This window comes from Sus scrofa, chromosome 7, assembly GCF_054392235.1.
Source record: "Sus scrofa isolate SSC_HxYL_T2T_F1_AM1 chromosome 7, Sscrofa_HxYL_maternal_Yorkshire_Landrace_v2.0, whole genome shotgun sequence".
NCBI classification, from domain to species: domain Eukaryota; kingdom Metazoa; phylum Chordata; class Mammalia; order Artiodactyla; family Suidae; genus Sus; species Sus scrofa.
Window position 1 is genome coordinate 134,115,345 of NC_139389.1, and position 18,616 is coordinate 134,133,960.

Sequence of the window (18,616 nt, forward strand, 5' to 3'; positions counted from 1 at the left end):
AACCCACTGAGTGAGGCCAGGGATCAAACCCGAAACCTCATAGCTCCTAGTCGGATTCGTTAACCACTGCGCCACAATGGGAGCTCCTTCCTCTTTTTTTTTTAAATGGCTACACCTGTGGCATATGTAAGTTCCCAGGCCAGGGACTGAATCTGAGCCACAGCTGCCATCTACACCACAGCTGTGGCAATGCCGGATCCTTTTTAACCCACTGTGCTGGGCCAGGAACAAACCCATGCCTCCTCAGTGATCCAGCCGAAAAACTTAACTATCCTTTTTAGCATCTTAATGAATTAATCTCTGAATCAGAAAAACAGTAAGTTTGGCCTAAAGTGAATACATCATATGAATTATGTGGCAAACGGTATTTTATTTTTTTTAGGACCCCACCCAAGGCATGTGGAAGTTCCCAGGCTAGGGGTCAAACGGCAGCTGCAGCTCCCGGCCTGCACCATAGCAATGCCAGATCTGAGCCTCATCTGTGACCTATGCCGCAGCTCACGGCAACGCTGGATCCCTAACCCACTGAGCACGGCCAGGGATCAAGCCTGCTTCCTCATGGATGCTAGTTGGGTTCACCAACCACTGAGCCACGACGGGAACTCTCGGTATGCTCTTTTTCATCAACAACTCCTCCTCCTCTTCGCCCCACCTCCCGACCGTCCCGCTATTTCCACTCACTCCCTAGGTGGACTGCCAAATGCCTGTCAGGCCAGATTCTCTCCAGGCCTGAGTACTCAACTGCCTCCTGGGCACTTCCTGTAAATGCCTAATAGACACCTCACACCCAACATGCTCCAAATTGAACTGGTCTTCCCTTCACACCCCGCTCTTCTCCAGCCTTGTTATTTTATTTTTTTATTTTTTTTTATTTTCCCACTGTACAGCAAGGGGATCAGGTTATCCTTACATGTATACATTGCAATTACAGTTTTTCCCCCCAGCCTTTTTAAAGTTTAAAGTTCATGGCACTTTCCCTCCTACGGCTGCTCATGCTTACTTTGGGGTCATTCTCTCTCTCTCTTTTTTTTTTTTTGGCTGCACCTGAAGCATGTGGACATTCCTGGGATAGGGATTGAACCCACACCACAGCAGTGACTTAAGCCACTGCAGTGACAACGAGGGATCCTCAACCCACTGAGCCTCGCGAGAATGCCACCAGTTCGCTCTTGACTCCTCCATTTCTCCCACAAGTCACCTCTGGTCTGCTGCGAAAGCCTCCTGGCTTATACAACTAGGACTCAAACCTTCTTAATCTCAACTGCTACCACCCGCTGTCCACTCCTCCATCACTCTCGGCCTGGATTACTACCATCAGCCGTGGAAGCAACTTTCAAACCAGCAAGCACATGGAGTTTTTTCTTTTTTTTCAGCGGCACCCATGGCACACAGAAGTTCCCAGGCTAGAGATGGAACCCAAGCCCTAGGAGCGACCTGGGCCACTGCAGTCGGAGCAGCGGACCCTGGACACACTGGGCCACACGGGAACTCCAAACACGTGGATTTTTAAGCCCTGCCATGGCTTCCCCGCTCACCTGCTCCCGCCACTCGGGCAACGTGTTAGTCCCTGAACATGCTAGGCACACACCTGCCTTGAGGGCTCTGCCAGTGATGGGTCCTCTGCCCAATGAGCTCTTGCATCAGACCTTCCGGCGGCTCCACTCCTTCACTTCTTTCAAGCATTTGCTGAGATGTCGCCTCTCAAGGAGACTTAACTTGACCACCATATTTTAAATGGCAAGTCACTAGGTACCCTCCCAATCCCCCTTATCTTGCTCTTTGTCTTTTTCCTAGCCCAATCCCGGTATGATGTGCTTATTCACGTTGCTTGCTTATCTTCAGTCTTCCCCTTAACAAGGCTATAAACTCCATGAGTGAGGGATGTTTGGTTACTGTGGTATCCCAAAGGCTACAGCAGAGTGGCCCCTGATGGCACTCAAATATGCATTTCAGGAGACAAAGAATTTTAAAAGATCTTGGAGTGGGCAAATGATCTTGTGCAAAAGGCAGCACATACACGCTAAAAGATAACATCAATACAAGGTAATTCGTATGTGCTAATACATACCAAAGGAAGATAACATTTCAGGATAGTACACGTGACAAATGAAACCTCAGAGAAGTGCCCCAGAATTTAGGGAGGTAATTTTTAAATTTGGGGGTAAGGTGGTCACACTTCTGTGAAAATCTGATGAAACCCATAGACTCTGATGATATAATGAACATGTACACAAAACTCTGAATATAATTACAAGAGGTTCAAATATTCTGATGCCAGCCATGAATCCTGAATTGAGAGTCTTTGGTTTCAAGGATGATTTTATCATCCAGGACTTGGGAAAGGCTTGGTGAAGATGGAACTCACACTAGCTTTTTTTTTTTTTTTTCCTTCTCTTTTCTCTTCTTTTTATGGCCACACCTCCAGCATATGGAAATTCCCAGGCTAGGTGTCAAATCAGAGCTGGAGCTCCTGGCGTATGCTGCAGCTTGCGGCAATGCTGGATCCTTAACCCACTAAGCAAGGCCAGGAATTGAACCTGAATCCTCATGGATACCAGTGGGGTTTCTAACCTGCTGAGCCACACAGGAACTCTTCCAACTAGTTCTTAAAGAACCAGCAGTGGGGGAGTTCCCATTGTGGCACAGTGGTTAACGAATTTGACTAGGAATCATGAAGTTGCAGGTTCGATCCCCGGCCTTAGCTCAGTGGGTTAACGATCCGGCGTTGCCGTGAGCTGTGGTGTAGGTTGCAGACGCAGCTTGGATCCCGGGTTGCTGTGCCTCTGGCATAGGCTGGTGGCTATAGCTCTGATTCGACCCCTAGCCTGGGAACCTCCATATGCCGCGAGAGTGGCTCTAGAAAACACAAAAAGACAAAAAAAAAAAAAAAAAAAAGGAACCAGCAGTAGGAATTCTTCCCTGGTGGCCTAGCAGTAAAGGATTCAGAGTTGTCACTGCTGTGGCTTGGGTTCACTGTCTGGCCCTGGGAAAGTCTACTGATGAGCGCGTGGCCAAAGCAGGAAAAAAAAAAAAAAAGTATGAGCTGTGAAGAGGCAAGGAGAGGAAGGTCTCTTCAATCAAGAGAAAGAGCTAACGGTGATGGCAGAACAGTTTGGCATGGAGGATTACGGAATACCTAAGAATGGGCTAGGAAGTGCTTGGATATTTAAAGTTATTGAGAGTTTTGGGGCAAAAGAATATAATGTCTAAAGCACTATTTTAAGGAGATTAATTTGGCACTTGCTTGTAGGAGGAAAGTTGAGAGGAAAAAGTGAAATTAAGGAAATATTTATGAAGCCATTATACCATTCAACTTTGAAGATATGGAAGGGAATTGATAAGCTTCAAAGACTGATGAATTTGAGGCACAAATCCATTTAGAAATGCCTGGTTTGAAACTAAATATCAGAAATGAACTTTAGGTCATGGCCAGCTGTATATATCTGGGTAGTGAATACTGAATCCTTGAGTATGTGTTGGGGAGGAAAGACAACAAGAGAAAAATGTGTTAAGAATAGAGATTATCCAAAGGCTTTGGATGGGACAAGGAGAGCAGCTTATTATTGTGTTCACAAGAAAATGTTAAATTTATATAGAATAAGCCACAGGAGTTCTCTTATGGTCAGCCAGTTAAGGACACTGCTGTGGCTCTGGCTTTAACTATGGATTGGGTTTGATCTCTGGCCTGGGAACTTTGACATACTGTGGGCATGGCCAAAAAACCCTATCAAAACCAAAAAACAAAACCTGAGTAGAAGCCTAAGCTATACAGGTATTATGGTTAATTGAAGGCTGATGTAATTTTTATGTTTTCATTTTTGCTTGCTGAGTTTTTTTTTCTTCCTTCAAAAAGTATTATTGCACGTTTCCCCCCTTGATAACTAGGGAACACAGCTGAATTGTTTTTAGGTGTTTCCGAATGTGACTATCCCTCAAGGAAGGTAATACACACTTTCAATGTAAAACAACACAGTTATAAGAAATGCGGATAAATCTATGGTGACCTCAGAATACATTCCGGCATTTTATAAGACTGCTGATACCTGTTTGACTTTTAGCAGAAGCCAGACAACATGAAAACAACTGTAACAAAACATCTGAGGCATTTTAGGTCTCATTAAGGGGAGGTGACTCTAGTGTTCTGATAACATGGACAGAGGACACAGGGCGTTGGTGTCAAATGCATTATTACATCACTGGTACAGTTGCCACTGGCACCTGCTTGCTTTGCAAGACAGGATGTTTATGATTTAGACGCCTCTTACCTGCGAACTTACCCCCCTCCACTTCTTCTGTGATCCTCCAGGTGTGATGTGAACACAAAGGGATGGATCACTCTTCGTGTAACAAATGCTGGCTCCCCCACCCACACCCCCACATTCTATCATTAATGTTTCTGTCACTTTAGGAACTTTCTCATTCCAGGGCAACATGCCAAGAAGCCTGGGCACAAAAGGGTGATTGTTTAATCTGCAACACGTGTGCCTGTCCTTACATGTCTAGACCGAGTACAGAACAGCCACACAACTACGCCTGGCAAACAATTTCGCAGATTCCGCTTAAGCCTTAAAAAAAAAATCAACAGCCTCCAATTTTTCTAAGAGCTCCTGATAAACTATTGAGTAAGAGAAGTTGAATTCTGCTTAATTTAGATCCTAGTTCCCAAAGCCATTTCCCTCCTCCTTTCTCTAAACACCTGGTGGAGACAAACTTAAAACAGACGTGCCATCACTACCTGCTTTCCTTAAATTAGCCAAGGCTCACCCCAGAGAGGTATTCAGATATTTGACTTGCTAACAACACAGGTGCTGGGCAGGTACACTCCCTTCCCCGCCGCCTCGCCTGAAAAAACGAATGATGAAGCGGAAAACAGGGTCTTCGGTACCTTCTCGGAAACGAACTCAGGATGCACAGGTGCAGAGGGGCTTCCTGACCCAGGCGTCCGGACGGTCCAGCCGGGGGGCCGAGGGGAGGCCCCAGAAGAAGGGGGCTCTCCCGCACCCTCGCGTGGGTAGAACACGGGGGCTTCCGAGCTCTGTTCACGGTACCCCATGTGCCGACCCCGACTTGGGCGGCGGCCGAGGCGGCGCTCTCCTCCGCCCCTGGGGGTCCCAGGACTGCAAGTCAGGGCCGGGGCAGCTGAGCAGCCCACGCGAGCTCACGTCAGCGCCTCCCGCAGGCCAGCTCGGGGGCGGCGGGGGCGGTGGAACGGCCGGCCCGCCCCCAGACCCCCCAACCGCAGCCCCGCCCCGAGGCCGCGCCCGGGGGCGGAGCCTGCGCACGCCCAGCCGCGTGGAGCGCGCCAGGTGAGCACGCCTGCGCAGTCGGGCCGTAAACAAGCCCGTCCCCTTCTCCTCGCCGGCCTCCGCGGGGCCGGCTCGCAGGTGGGAGGGGCCAGGAGAAAGGGGCGGGGGGAGCGCGGGAGCCCGAGACGGCGCCTGCGCGGTGGGCGTGATCCGGGCACTTAGGGCAGGATGAACGCTGCTTTCCAAGATGGCGACGGAGGGAGGAGGGAAGGAGATGAACGAGATTAAGACCCAATTCACCACCCGGGAAGGTCTGTACAAGCTGCTGCCGCACTCGGAGTACAGCCGGCCCAACCGGGTGCCCTTCAGCTCGCAGGGATCCAACCCTGTCCGCGTCTCCTTCGTAAACCTCAACGACCAGTCTGGCAACGGCGACCGCCTCTGCTTCAATGTGGGCCGGGAGCTCTACTTCTATATCTACAAGGGGGTCCGCAAGGTACCGACCCGGGCGTCACCGGGGCTCGCCAGCGGCGTGGGCCGAGGCCGGGAGCAGGGCGGTGACAGCGGGGCCAGGGTGACCGGGGGGGTGGCCGTCGCTCTTACTTTTGAGTGGGCCGGTAACTCCACTGGAGTGCGCCTGAGGAAGGGGCTTCGGGAGTGAGGAGGGCGGCGGCGGGGTGTCGGACGGGTGGGGGCGGTGGAAAGGGACCGCGGGGCGCGGGGTTCCGGCCGGGAGGCCTCAGAAGGCGCCGGCTGCCTCCCCTCCGGCAGGGTCTGTCCGTCTCTGACACGGCCAGGGAGCGGGCCTGCGGGTCCCCGGAAGAGGTGGGGTGGCCGTCTAGTCTGTTGAGACCGCCTCGCCTCCTGGGAGGGCTGAGAGTCTCGCTCCGGGTTAGGGAACCGGGGCGCGGGGCGGCCTGGGAAGACCTGTAAGGCGGAACCGGGGCTGGGAAGCGGAGCACTTGAGATAGGTCAGAAAGGACCTGCTCGGCACGAAGGGCTACTCCACCTGCTGCCGCACTGACACTTCCTGGGAGCCCCTCCTTCTGATGGTAACACTGTGTCCAGAAACATCCGTGGGAAGACAGCTGTCACTGCTTCCGCGGAGGGAACCTTCTCCTGAGAGGGTGTCACAGGGTCGTGTCCCTTAGAGCATGGGACAGGCTGAGTGCTAGAGTTAGGTGGCAACGACGTTTGCGGTGAACTACGCTGGTTCGCAGGGGTTCTGTGCGAGCGTGCCCAGATCAGTCTTGTCCAACAAGTCAGGCTGTGTCCCAAACAGGGAGGGCTCTGCCTTAAAAGCTGCTTTACTAGAACCATTCTTCTTGGCGGGCGTTTTAACAGTAATTCTGTCAAGCATGTAATCATCCTTTAAACATGTCTCTTCAAAAGGGGCAACTTATTAGAGCTTTTCTTTCCCTGGCTACATAACTTCGTTCTCATTGACAGCTGCTTCCTTTTGAGATGTGCGGTCTTTGAGTTGACTCTTAGAAGAGTGAGGAAATTAGTGTACCTCCCAGCACCTGGGCGTGGGAAACAGTGATAATCGATTGACTGATACATGTTCGATTAGTGTGAGAGTAAATTGTGTATATTGAAGGGTGAACTTGTTGGGGATTTAGTTTTTGCTGGATTCCAAGAGCTAGGGCTGTGACCGTGGTATCTAGATGTATGTAACACGTTGTCTCATTTGTTCTGGGTGAATCTTTTTGGTAGTGTTTATGGTAAGTGTACGGCTGCGTTTGAGGTATCTTGTTGTTGCAGATTACTGAAAGTAAATTGCGGCTTTATTTTTTCTCCTTCGGAATTGGAGAAGTGAAGTAGTTAGTAGTCAAGGAGCTGAAGTTTTAGTCCTACTCTCAACTCTGTCACTGACTTGTTGGGTGACCTTGGACGAGTTATTTAACCTCTATCTGCAGCTCTTTCAAAAGTGAATATTGCAGTACACACCTTGTGATTTATGGTGTAATGATTGTGATGAACTTTAAAGCCCCGCAACACTCAGTGGTTGTAAAGTATGGTTAAAATAAGCATGAAAAGCAACTGTCAAACAGGAGCTCCTGTCTTGACATTGCTACGAGAACTGAAAAGATCAGCTTTTTCTCTGGAAATAAGTTTAAAATTTTAAGTTACTAAAATTGAATTACATAAAATTTAAAAGTACATAAAACCTAAATATGTGAACAATTAATTAGTGGTAGCAGTTACCTTTTTAAATAAAAGTTTTCTTGGAGTTCCTGTCGTGGCACAGTGGTAAACGAATCTGACTAGGAACCATGAGGTGGCGGGTTCGATCCCTGGCCTCGCTCAGTGGGTTAAGGATCCGGCGTTGCTATGAGCTGTGGTGTGGGTCGCAGACACGGCTCGGATCCCGAGTTGCTGTGGCTGTGGCTACAGCTCTGATTCAGCCACTAGCGTGGGAACCTCCCTATGCCGAGGGTGCGGCCCTATAAAGAGAAAAACTGTTTTTTCATTTTCCATGAATGCGTTTGCGTTTATTTTTTGTTATTTCTGACTGTATGTGATTGTTTTTGTGATTCTATTTTCTGATTTTTTTTTTTTTTTTTTGGGTCTTTTTGCCTTTTCTAGGGCTGCTCCCGCCGCATATGGAGGTTCCCAGGCGAGGGGTCGAATCAGAGCTATAGCTGCCGGCCTACACCACAGCCACAGCAATGTGGGATCCGAGCCACATCTGCAACCTACACCACAGCTCACGGCAACACCAGATCCTTAACCCACTGAGCAAGGCCAGGGATCGAACCCACAACCTTGTGGTTCCTAGTTGGATTCGTTAACCACTGTGCCACGATGGGAACAACTATTTTCTGATTTTAAAATAGAGCAGATAATTTTCATTAGTCAAAACCCCAAATTTGGGAATCCTGCTGTGCAGCAGAAACAAATCCGACCGGTATCCATGAGGTTGTGAGTTCGATCCCTGGCCTTGCTGTCAGCTGTGGTGTAGGTTGCAGATGCAGCTGAGATCTGGTGTTGCTGAGGCTGTGGCGCAGGCCAGCAGCTATAGCTTTGATTCAACCCCTACCCTGGGAACTTCATATGCCATGGGTGTGGCCCTTAAAAAGCAGTCCCCTCCCTAGTCCCCCCCATTTTACTTTTTGTGGTTAGGAGTTACAAATCTGTTTTTGACACTTGGTCATTGTGTCTCTTTTAAAAAATTTTTTCTTCAGGGCATGTAAAGTTTTACAGCAATTAATTGGATCGTTCAGAATATTCAGAAACTTTAATTTGGATGAATACATTCAACTCAAATCTGCATGTGAAGTGAGTGGAAACTAGGTTTTTAAATTTTTTTTATTGCAGTATAGTTGATTTATAGTATGATTAGTTTCAAGTATACAGCCTAGTGATTTAGTATTTTTAGATGATCTTGATGAAAAGTGTGAGGTAATGGGTATAATTCCCTGTGCTATACAATATATCCTTGTTGCTTATCTATTTTATATGTAGTAGTTTGTATCGCTTAATCCCATACCCCTAATTTGCACTCCCCTCTTGGTAACCACTGGTTTGTTTTCTGTATCTGTGGGTCTGTTTCTGTTTTGCTTATACATTCATTTGTATTATTTTTTATTCCTCAAGTGATATCATATAGTATTTGTCTTTCTCTGTCTGACTTATTTTACTAAGCTTAATATTCCCTAGGTCCATCCACACTGCTGTAAATGGAAACTGGGTCTTTCAAAAAACTTCAGTCATGAACTATGTGCTGTCATTCCTGAAAGCAGGTGTGCAGGCATGGGGGAGTGGAGTGGACGAGGAGGTAGGCTAAGGTCCACGCTAAGGAGAGTAATCTTGACCCCTGTGAGACACAGGTCAGTCTTTAGAGCTAGAGGCACCTTAGGGGTCGTGGAGCCTCAGCCCCTCAGAGAAGGCCAAGGTGTACAATCCTGTGATACAGTTTTTTCTTCACGTAGAGAATTCATGGTAAAGAAACGCAACTGAATCTAAAGAACTGTCTTCTTCTTCTTCTTCTTTTTTTTTTTAATGGCTGCACCCACGGCATATGGAAGTTTCTGGGCCAGGGATTGAATCTGAACCTACGCCGCAGCTGTAGCAATGCTGGATCCTTTAATCCCCTGAGTTAGGCTAGGAATTGAATCTGTGCCTCTGCAGCAACCTGGGCGGCTGCAGTCAGATTCTTAACCCACTGTACCACAGTGGGAACTCCTAAAGAATTGTCTTGGTGAAGGGAGACTGATCCAGCTTTTTTTTTTTTTTTTTGTCTTTTGTCTTTTTTTTTTGTTGTTGTTGTTGTTGCTATTTCTTGGGCCGCTCCCGCGGCATATGGAGGTTCCCAGGCTGGGGGTCAAATCGGAGCTGTAGCCACCGGCCTATGCCAGAGCCACAGCAACGCGGGATCCGAGCCGCGTCTGCAACCTACACCACAGCTCACGGCAACGCCGGATCGTTAACCCACTGAGCAAGGGCAGGGACCGAACCCGCAACCTCATGGTTCCTAGTCGGATTCGTTAACCACTGCGCCACGACGGGAACTCTTGCCCTGTGCAATTTCATTGAATCTTGGCAGCAATCTTTTGAGGTAGATGAAAGCATCTTCTTTTGTAACCAAAGTTTAGAGTAGGGTTTCTTCTTCTTTTTTCTTGAGAGTAGGTTTTCTTGGGTGATGACATCTAGTTTGGTGAATTTATTTATTTATTTTTTATTTATTTATTTTTTTGTCTTTTTGTCATTTTCTTGGGCCGCTCCCACGGCATATGGAGGTTCCCACGCTAGGGGTCTAATCGGAGCTGTAGCCACCGGCCTACACCAGAGCCACAGCAACGTGGGATCCGAGCCACGTCTGCAACGTACACCACAGCTCACAGCAACGCCAGATCGTTAACCCACTGAGCAAGGGCAGGGACCGAACCTGCAACCTCATGGTTCCTAGTCAGATTCGTTAACCACTGCGCCATGATGGGAACTCCTGGTGAATTTATTTTGCTTAACTAAAAATAATAGGAACATTGGCTTAATACTGAGGGTAGGCCAGTTGTTTCAATGGAGATTTGAGTGACTACTCTTGATAATACACTGGGCGCGGTTATGTGGGGTGGTCCAGAGATGAGCAAGACCCTGTCACCTGACCCCCTTGCTGTACAGTGGGAAAAAAAAAAAAAAAAGACCCTGTCCCTCCCCCCAGAGAACTTTCACCTGCTAATTTTCAGATCTCTTTCTAGCTTGCTTTGCTTTCCTCTTTTTTTTTTTTTTGTCTTTTTGCCATTTTCTTGGGCCACTTCCCACGGCATATGGAGGTTCCCAGGCTAGGGGTCTAAACAGAGCTATAGCCACTAGCCTATGCCAGAGCCACAGCAACGCAGGATCCGAGCCGCGTCTGCAACCTACACCACAGCTCACGGCACCACTGGATCCTTAACCCACTGAGCAAGGCCAGGGATCGAACGTGCAACCTCATGGTTCCTAGTTGGATTCGTTAACCACTGAGCCACGATGGGACCTCCAGCTTTCCTCTTTTTAAAGGAGAGGTTGTTTTAGCATAAGATGCCGAAGGTACTGGGTTTACTGTACTAACCTTTCATTTTATGGAGATCTATTTTTGCATGAATGTGAATGGCCACCACTCAGATCTCAGCTTAAACGTCAGTTCCTCACCATACCCTTCTTTGAGTTCCCAGGCTAGATCAGTTTTCACTCTTACATGTTTTTATAGCATCCTGTACGCTGCCTTTCTAGCTCTTTCAATTTGTAATTCTCAATTCTTCTTCTATGAACAAAGGTGCTTTGGAATAGAACATGTTCTCTGCCTTCTGACTTCTCCGTGCCCACCCAGCGCAGCAGCCAGCAGATAGTAGGCCCTGCTATTCATTTGTTGACTGAATGACTGGATAATGTGTCCATGTCCGTGTATGTCCTACTTTTTTGGGGGTGGGGTGCGACCCAGGGCAGATGGAGCTCCCTGGCTAGGGGTCAAATCCGAGCCACAGCCTCAAACTAAGCTGCAGCTGTGGCAACCCTGGATCCTTAATGCACTGTGTCGGGCCGTGGGTTGAATCCCCATCCCAGCACTCCCAAGATGCTGCTGATCCCCTTGCATCCCAGGGGAGCTCTCATGTCTTACTTTTAAAGTAAGGGAGCGCCTATGTTTCTTACTTGTGGTGCAGTGGGTTAAGGATCAGCATTGTCATTGCAACAGCCCAGGTCACTATTGTGGTACGAGTTCCGTCTCTGGCCCGGGAACTTCTACATGCTGCCTGTGCGCCCCCCCCAAAAGAAACCTTTGGTAGATGAAAAATCTGTTCAATTTTGAGCCCAAAAGTAACTGCTCACGTCTTTTAAAAGACACTTTAAATAATTGTTAGTTGGTAACAAATTTTTCTTCTTGTAACTGGGAAATTAAGTAGCAGGAGACAGTGAGGTGTTGGAAAGTAGCCAAATGATGCAGATTACTTTTGATCTACTTTTTTTTTAAATCATCTTCTGTGTTATTCTATTTTATTTTGGTTGCAGTGCGAAGTGACTTGATGTGGGATCTCAGTTCTCAGGCCAGGGATTGAACCAGGGCTGTAGCAGTGAAAGTGCAGAGCTCTAACCCTATTAGGCCGCCAGGGAACTCCCTTGATCTACTTTTATAAGCTGTATTACTTGCCACAACTTTTAAAGTTATTTTTATTGAAGCATAGTTGATTTACAATGTTGTGTTAGTTTCAGATGTATGGCAAAGTGATTCAGTTATGCATACATATACATATTCTTTTCTGTATTTTTTCCGTTGTGGTTTATCGCAGGATATTAGTTTGTTTGTTTGTTTGTTTTTTTGGCCATGCCCATGGCATGTGGAAATTCTGGGGCCAGGGATCGAACTTTTGCCACAGCAGTGACCAAAGCCACTGCAGTGACCACGGGGGGGAACCTAACCTGACGCAGTACAGGAGAACTCCTTACTGCAGGGTGTTGAGTATGTTCCCTGTACTATGAAGTAGGACCCTGTTGTTTATTTGTTTTGCATATGGTAGGTTGTATCTGCTAATCCCAAACTCTTCATTTAGTCCTCTCTCACCGCCTCTCCCCTTTTTTGGGGCAGTGTGTGTGTGTGTTTGCTTTTTGCTTTTTACAGCCGTGCCAGCAGCATGTGGACGTCCCCAGCCTCATCTGTGACCTACACCACAGCTCACAGGTTTGTAACCTGCTGAGCCACAGCGGGAACTCCCCACCCTCCCCCTTTTTAAAATTGAATCAAGCAGCCTTTAAAAACTATACCCAGAATTACTTAACGTGAAGTCAAAGATCTTTACTTTTCTCCCCTCATCTTAAGATCCTGTCTAGGGGCATTTTAAAAAATTTATTTTTAATTTAAAGTATAGTTGATTTACAGTGTTCTGTCAATTTCTGCTGTACAGCAGTGATCCAGTCATACATGTACATTCTTTTTTATACTGCCTTCCTGTCCAGGGATAGTATTGAAGCAATTCCTACAATAAATGAGAAGTAGAATTAGATGGCGTCCAAGACCTTTTAAACTCTTAAGGTTGTATGATTCTGTGTTCAATAATGGTTTTTTTTTTTCCTCTCTCTCTCTTTTTTTTTTTTTTTTTTTTTTTGTCTTTTGTCTTTTGAGGGCCACACCCGTGGCATATGGAGGTCCCCAGGCTAGGGGTCGAATCGGAGCTATAGCTGCCAGTCTACGCCATAGCCACAGCAACACCAGATCTGAGCTGAGTCTGCGACCTACACCACAGCTCATGGACACACCGGATCCTTAACCCACTGAGCAAAGCCAGGGATTGAACCCACAACCTCATGGTTCCTAGTTGGATTTGTTTCCGCTGTGCCATGACGGGAACTCCTTTGCCTTTTTTTTTTTAGGGCCCAACTTGTGGCATATGAAGGTTCCCAGGGTAAGGGTCAAAACAGCTGCAGCTGCTGGCCTGTACCACATCCACAGCAACCCTGGATCTGAGCCCTGTCTGTGACCTGTGCTACAGCTCACAGCAATGCTGGATCCTTAACCAACTGAGTGGGGCCAGGGATTGAACCTGAGTCCTCTTGGATGCTAGTTGGGTTCATTACTGCTGAGCCGTGATGGGAACTCCCTGTGCTCAATAAATTTCTTTTTTTTTTTTTTTTTGTCTTTTTAGGACCGTACCCTCGGCAAATGGAGGTTCCCAGGCTAGGGGGTCAAATTGGAGCTGTAGCCACTTGCCTACCCCACAGCCACAGCAACACCAGATCCCAGCCAAGTCTGTGACCTGTACCACGGCTCACGGCAATGCCGGATCCTTAACCCACTGAGCGAGGCCAGGACTGAACCTGCGTCCTCATGGATACGATTCAGATTTGTTTGTGCTGAGCCACGATGAGAACTCCAATAATTTTTTAATGAAAATAGATTCATCCTTATATTAGGGAGATGTCTTGATGTCTTGGATTCTTTGCCTGTTTCTTGAATGGGAATTGGGAAGAGTGGGTGTTTGTGAAAGAAAGTTGAACATATAGTGACTCTAGGTCTGTATGTTATAAAATCTTGGTATTCACCATGCTGAGATGAAACTGGGACCAGAAGGTCAGTTAATAATAACAGCTAAAATATTTTTAGAGCTGGAGTTATCCAGGAGGGTAATGGGGTGACTTGGGAGAGAATGAACATTCTGTGTAGGAAATGGTCCGTCTCTTTGTCCAAGACTGCAGGACCACCTGTTGCCGACTGAGGAATTCATGCTTTGTGTGGGAGGATGAAGTAGATGCCGTTTTAAGGCTTTTTCCGCAGGCTAGTTTTAGACACTGGATTGCTCCAGAGAAGGTCGCGTTCACACCCTTCTCCCCATTTGTTATTTTCACACCACTCTGCTCCCCATTTGTAATTTAGAAGTTTAGAAGTCTAGAATTTTTTATATGTATTTTTTTTTCATGGCTGCACCAGAGACATAGAGAAGTTCCTGGGCCAGGGGTCACATCAGAGCCTCACCTGAGTCCTATGCTACAGCCGCAGCCACACCGAATCTCAGCCACATCTGCGACCTGTGCTGCAGCTTGTGGCAATGCTGGATCCTTAACCTGCTGAGTGAGACCAGGGATCGAACCCAGATCTTCATGGATACTGTGTCGGATTCTTAACCCACTGAGCCACAATGGGAACTTCTATACCAAATTTACTTTCAGAAATTTTGTGCTTAATTTAGTAGGGCCCATGTGGAATTGGGTAGAAATCTGTGTTTTGTTTTTTTCCCTACGAAGGGCCACTTAATGACTTCTGAAGTATTGATACAAAGATTTAGTTAGTTGATGATAGGACCTTGTATACTCAGGGGAAGGCATGTTAATTTATCTCTTAAAGCAGGCTTGAGAAACTTTCGTGTGATGCCCTGGTTCTCCTGCCCTCAAAGAGGAGGATGGTGATGAGACTTGGAAAGTCTCCGTGAATGGCTATGATCCATGTTAAGAAGCTCCCAGAATGTGTCAGTGAGATCCACGAGCCAGTCATGAATGCCGTTCTCTCAGCAAATACTTATGGGCACACCTACCAGATACGAGGTACTAGATATGTTTTATGCTGAGTATAGACAAAATCGCTGTCCCCAAGAAAGTTGTCACCTGTATTTATTATCACTGAGTCAGTCATCTAGTGACTTTAGTGTTTATTGTGCTCTGGTAGGAAGCGTGAGCAAGAATCAAAACATAGTTAGTGGATTTTGCCACTGACTAGTTTGGCTATGTGCCTAAAGAGCCTTATTTTGAAAATAAATGTGAAGATATTTGTAGTCTGTTATTTGGTGTCTTAGGAAGCAATTTTATTTATATTTCAGGTAGGTTAGTTTGTGCCAAGATATGAAATGCCCTGTTTGGTTATTTCAGAGTAGACATTAAAAATAGAAATTAATTGGTAGACATTTTCAGTTTTAATTTTCAGGACATTTAGAATTGTCTGAGAATGTAAATGACAAGCCAAGTTATCTTCTGAACATTTGGCATCTCTTTTTCATAATCGAGTACAAGGTATATCTCGCTTGAAAAAAATCCTCATTCCTCAAGTGTTTATTGCGGAACTGGCAAATACAAGGCGCTGCTATCTATCATGGCTGATGTGAGGGTAAATTAAGACACTTCCTGTCCATGAGGAGCTTGTGTTTTTGTCTTGGTAGATGTGACAGAAAGTAGAAGGCCTGTGCCCGCCCTGCCGGAAGCAGCACCGGCCTGGGTGGAATGAAGGAGTAGAGGTGAGGTGAGGGGACTCCGCCTCACAGGAGGTGGGTCTGTGTCGGGTTTCAGACAGAGGATTTGTCCCGCCCTGTTGTGGAAGGATCACATTTTTATAATTTTCAAAACGTGTAGCTTTGTCTTTCTAATTTCAGAAATGCTTTAGCTTCCATTTCTGACTGAACCTTAGTTGGCAGTTGCTCCTTGCCTTTTAGCATTTTTCTCAACTTCACAGCTTCTCTGCCAATTGGTAATTTGTAAACTGAGTAGTGTTTTGCATTGTCAATTCTATTTTCTAATGTGGAATTTTAGAAAGTAGGGTATATTGTACTAAAAACATGCCGTATCAGTCTGCTCCACTGTGTCATTATTATTTTTTTTATTTTTATTTTTGGCCACCCATGAAGCATGTGGAAGGCATATGGAAGTTCCCAGCCCAGGAATTGAATCCACTCCACTGCAGTGACCTAAGCTGCTGCAGTGACAACACTGGGTCCTTAACCCACTATGCCACAAGGGAACTCCATGTGCTACATTTTGTTTGTTTTGTAGCAGGAGGAAAATGTACTTGAAACTATAGATTTTTATGAGAAAGAAGCAAGAACCATTCATGAGGAGTTTTTAAGATTTTTATATTTAAAGTAAGAATACCACGCTGTTTTAACATATTTTCAAGTAACCACGTTGTAGGGGGTCCCTGCGACCTGATGCTGTTTTTTCCTTTACTTGGTTCACAACCATCTCACTGTTGGGCTTTGTTTTTTTGGCTTTTTGTTTTCTGCTGCAGCAGACCTGGTAGAGGTGCTCGTTCTCTGCTTGCTTTGATCTTCGTCCGTGTCTCTGTCTTGTCTTAATGTTTCATTTGTAAATATTTGAGTGGTTTTGTGTGAAAAGCAGTATGCTGGGACTATGGGAAATTGAAGAAGTATGAGACATGACCCTGGGACTTAAGAGGATTATCCTTTTATCGAGGAGACAAGATACCAACATACTCATTTATTCTATCAAAATATTCTTGATGGGGAGTTTCCGTCGTGGCGCAGTGGTTAACGAATCTGACTAGGAACCATGAGGTTGTGGGTTTGATCCCTGCCCTTGCTCAGTGGGTTAACAATCCGGTGTTGCCGTGAGCTGTGGTGTAGGTTGCAGACGCGGCTCGGATCCCGCGTTGCTGTGGCTCTGGCGTAGGCCGGGGGCTACAGCTCCGATTGGACCCCTAGCCTGGGAACCTCCATATGCCGCGGGAGCGGCCCAAGAAATAGCAACAACAACAACAACAACAAAATATTCTTGATGGGAGTTCCCGTCGTGGTTCACGAATCCGACTAGGAACCATGAGGTTGCGGGTTCGACCCCTGGCCTTGTTCTGTGGGTTAAGGATCTGGCGTTGCCATGAGCTGTGGTGTAGGTCGAAGACACAGCTCAGATCCTGCATTGCTGTGGCTCTGGCGTAGGCCGGCTTCTACAGCTCCAATTCGACCCCTAGCCTGGGAACCTCCATATGCTGTGAGTGCTGCCCTAGAAAAGGCAAAAACAAAACAAAATATTGTTGAGAGAGAACCTCTGCCATCGAGGAGATCGTAATCCAGTAGAATAAGGAATGGCCTGTTCATTCACCTAACATTTTTTGGACCTGCAGGCCCAAGTAAGACATAGTCCCTGGCCTTAAGTAACTACAGTCTAATGGTAAGACGGATGAGTGAATAGTGGTGCAGTGTACAGATGGTGCCTGCCGTTTTAGACAGTATTAACTTACAGGACTTGTTAATCTGAATAGAATTTAGGAGGAATGTCAACCTAGGTTGGGAAAAATATTTTACATCTATTTTTACAACTTCTAACTGAATCTTAACATGTTCTTCAATTATGAATATAGGCAGCAAATCATGGTAGTAACAGACCTGTGATTTTATCACCAGTGAAAATCACAGATGTTTGCATTTCATGTCATGGTTGTTGCGGATTTATCAAATATCATTTACACTCATCATTACTTCCAAATTGCAGTAGTTAATCTGCTGTGGATCTGCTACTAGAGCCTCTTATTCTAGGTGAAGTAAACTTAAAAATTCTAAAATAGGGAGTTCCTGTCGTGGTGCAGCGGAAAGGAATCTGACTAGGAACGATGAGGTTGCGGGTTAGATCCCTGGACTTGCTCAGTGGGTTAAGGATCCAGCGTTGCCATGAGCTGTGGTGTAGGTCGCAGACGCGGCTCGGATCCCGAGTTGCTGTGGTGTAAGCTGGTGGCTACAGCTCCAATTTGACCCCTAGCCTGGGAACTTCCATATGCCATGGGTGCGGCCCTGAAAGGACAGAAGACAAAAATAAATAAATAAATAAAAATAAAAATCTAAATTTATTTAATGTAGTATATAACTGTATTTTAATATAATTGATCTCCTTTGTAATCTTTTATAATCTTTTAAAAGACATTATTGTGGGAGTTCCCCAGCGGCTAGCAGGTTAATGCTAGCGGGTTATCGCCTAGGCAGTATCCAGGAGGATGCGGGTTTGACCCCTTGTGTCAGTTTCACTTATGCTGGATGAATAGATTCTAGAGACCTGCTTAGAGCATAGTGCCTGTAGTTAACAGTACGATATGGTATACATCAAAATTTGTTACGATGGTAGATCTCATGTATTCATCACAAAATAAATAAGTAAAGGAGCCCGAGGAAACGTTGGGAGGGTTAGACATGTCTGTTCCCTTGGTTGTGGTGATGGTATCGTGGGGGTTTGCATATGGCCAAGTTCATCAGATTGTACACATTTAACACGTGAAGTTCTTTGTGTATCAGTTATATCTTTGTAAAGCTGTCAAAAATAAATTTTTGTGTTGTAATTATGTAAGAACCATTTACGTGGTTCTAACAAAAGAACTATAAAACAAGGTTATATTCAGAGACATCTAGCTTCCATTTCTGTCTGACCCCTCGCTCAGTCCCTTTCCTCTCTCTGTAATCATTTTATTTGTTCCTGACTCATCCTTCTGTTGTTATAAGAATAAGGTGACGTTTGAGCAGAGATTTGAAGGAACTGAGGGAGCATACTGTGTGTGGTGTTTTGCTGCTTTTTTTCTGCTTAATGATGTGTATTGGAGATCTGTCCATAGGAGTAAATAGAGAGCTTCTTCAATCTTTCTCATAATTGCATTAAATTCCATGCTGTGGATGTTCCATCATTTTTTTTTTTTTTTT

The 18,616-nt window shown here is 46.2% G+C and overlaps 2 protein-coding genes across 19 annotated transcripts in view; one reads left to right on the forward strand and one right to left on the reverse strand.

The window, feature by feature from the left end:
* LOC102159409 (uncharacterized) overlaps positions 1-5,160 on the reverse strand; it is a 47,229-nt gene extending 42,069 nt beyond the window's left edge. For all 9 annotated transcript variants that reach the window (XR_014811393.1, XR_014811396.1, XR_014811398.1 and 6 more), the window contains exon 1: positions 4,886-5,160. Coding sequence is in view for 1 of the 9 variants with exons in the window: in XM_084970266.1 (XP_084826392.1) it covers positions 4,886-5,053 (168 nt within the window). In the remaining 8 variants the exon portion in view is untranslated. The remainder of the gene's footprint in view (positions 1-4,885) is intronic.
* Positions 5,161-5,480: 320 nt separating this feature from the next.
* Positions 5,481-18,616, forward strand: part of WDR20 (WD repeat domain 20) — a 66,947-nt gene continuing 53,811 nt past the window's right edge. For 6 of the 10 annotated variants that reach the window (XM_084970219.1, XM_021081576.2, XM_021081578.2 and 3 more), the window contains exon 1: positions 5,481-5,742. Coding sequence is in view for 2 of the 10 variants with exons in the window: in XM_021081576.2 (XP_020937235.1) it covers positions 5,494-5,742 (249 nt within the window). In the remaining 8 variants the exon portion in view is untranslated. The remainder of the gene's footprint in view (positions 5,743-18,616) is intronic. The other 4 variants (XM_084970220.1, XM_084970221.1, XM_084970223.1 and 1 more) reach the window with 1 other exon arrangement.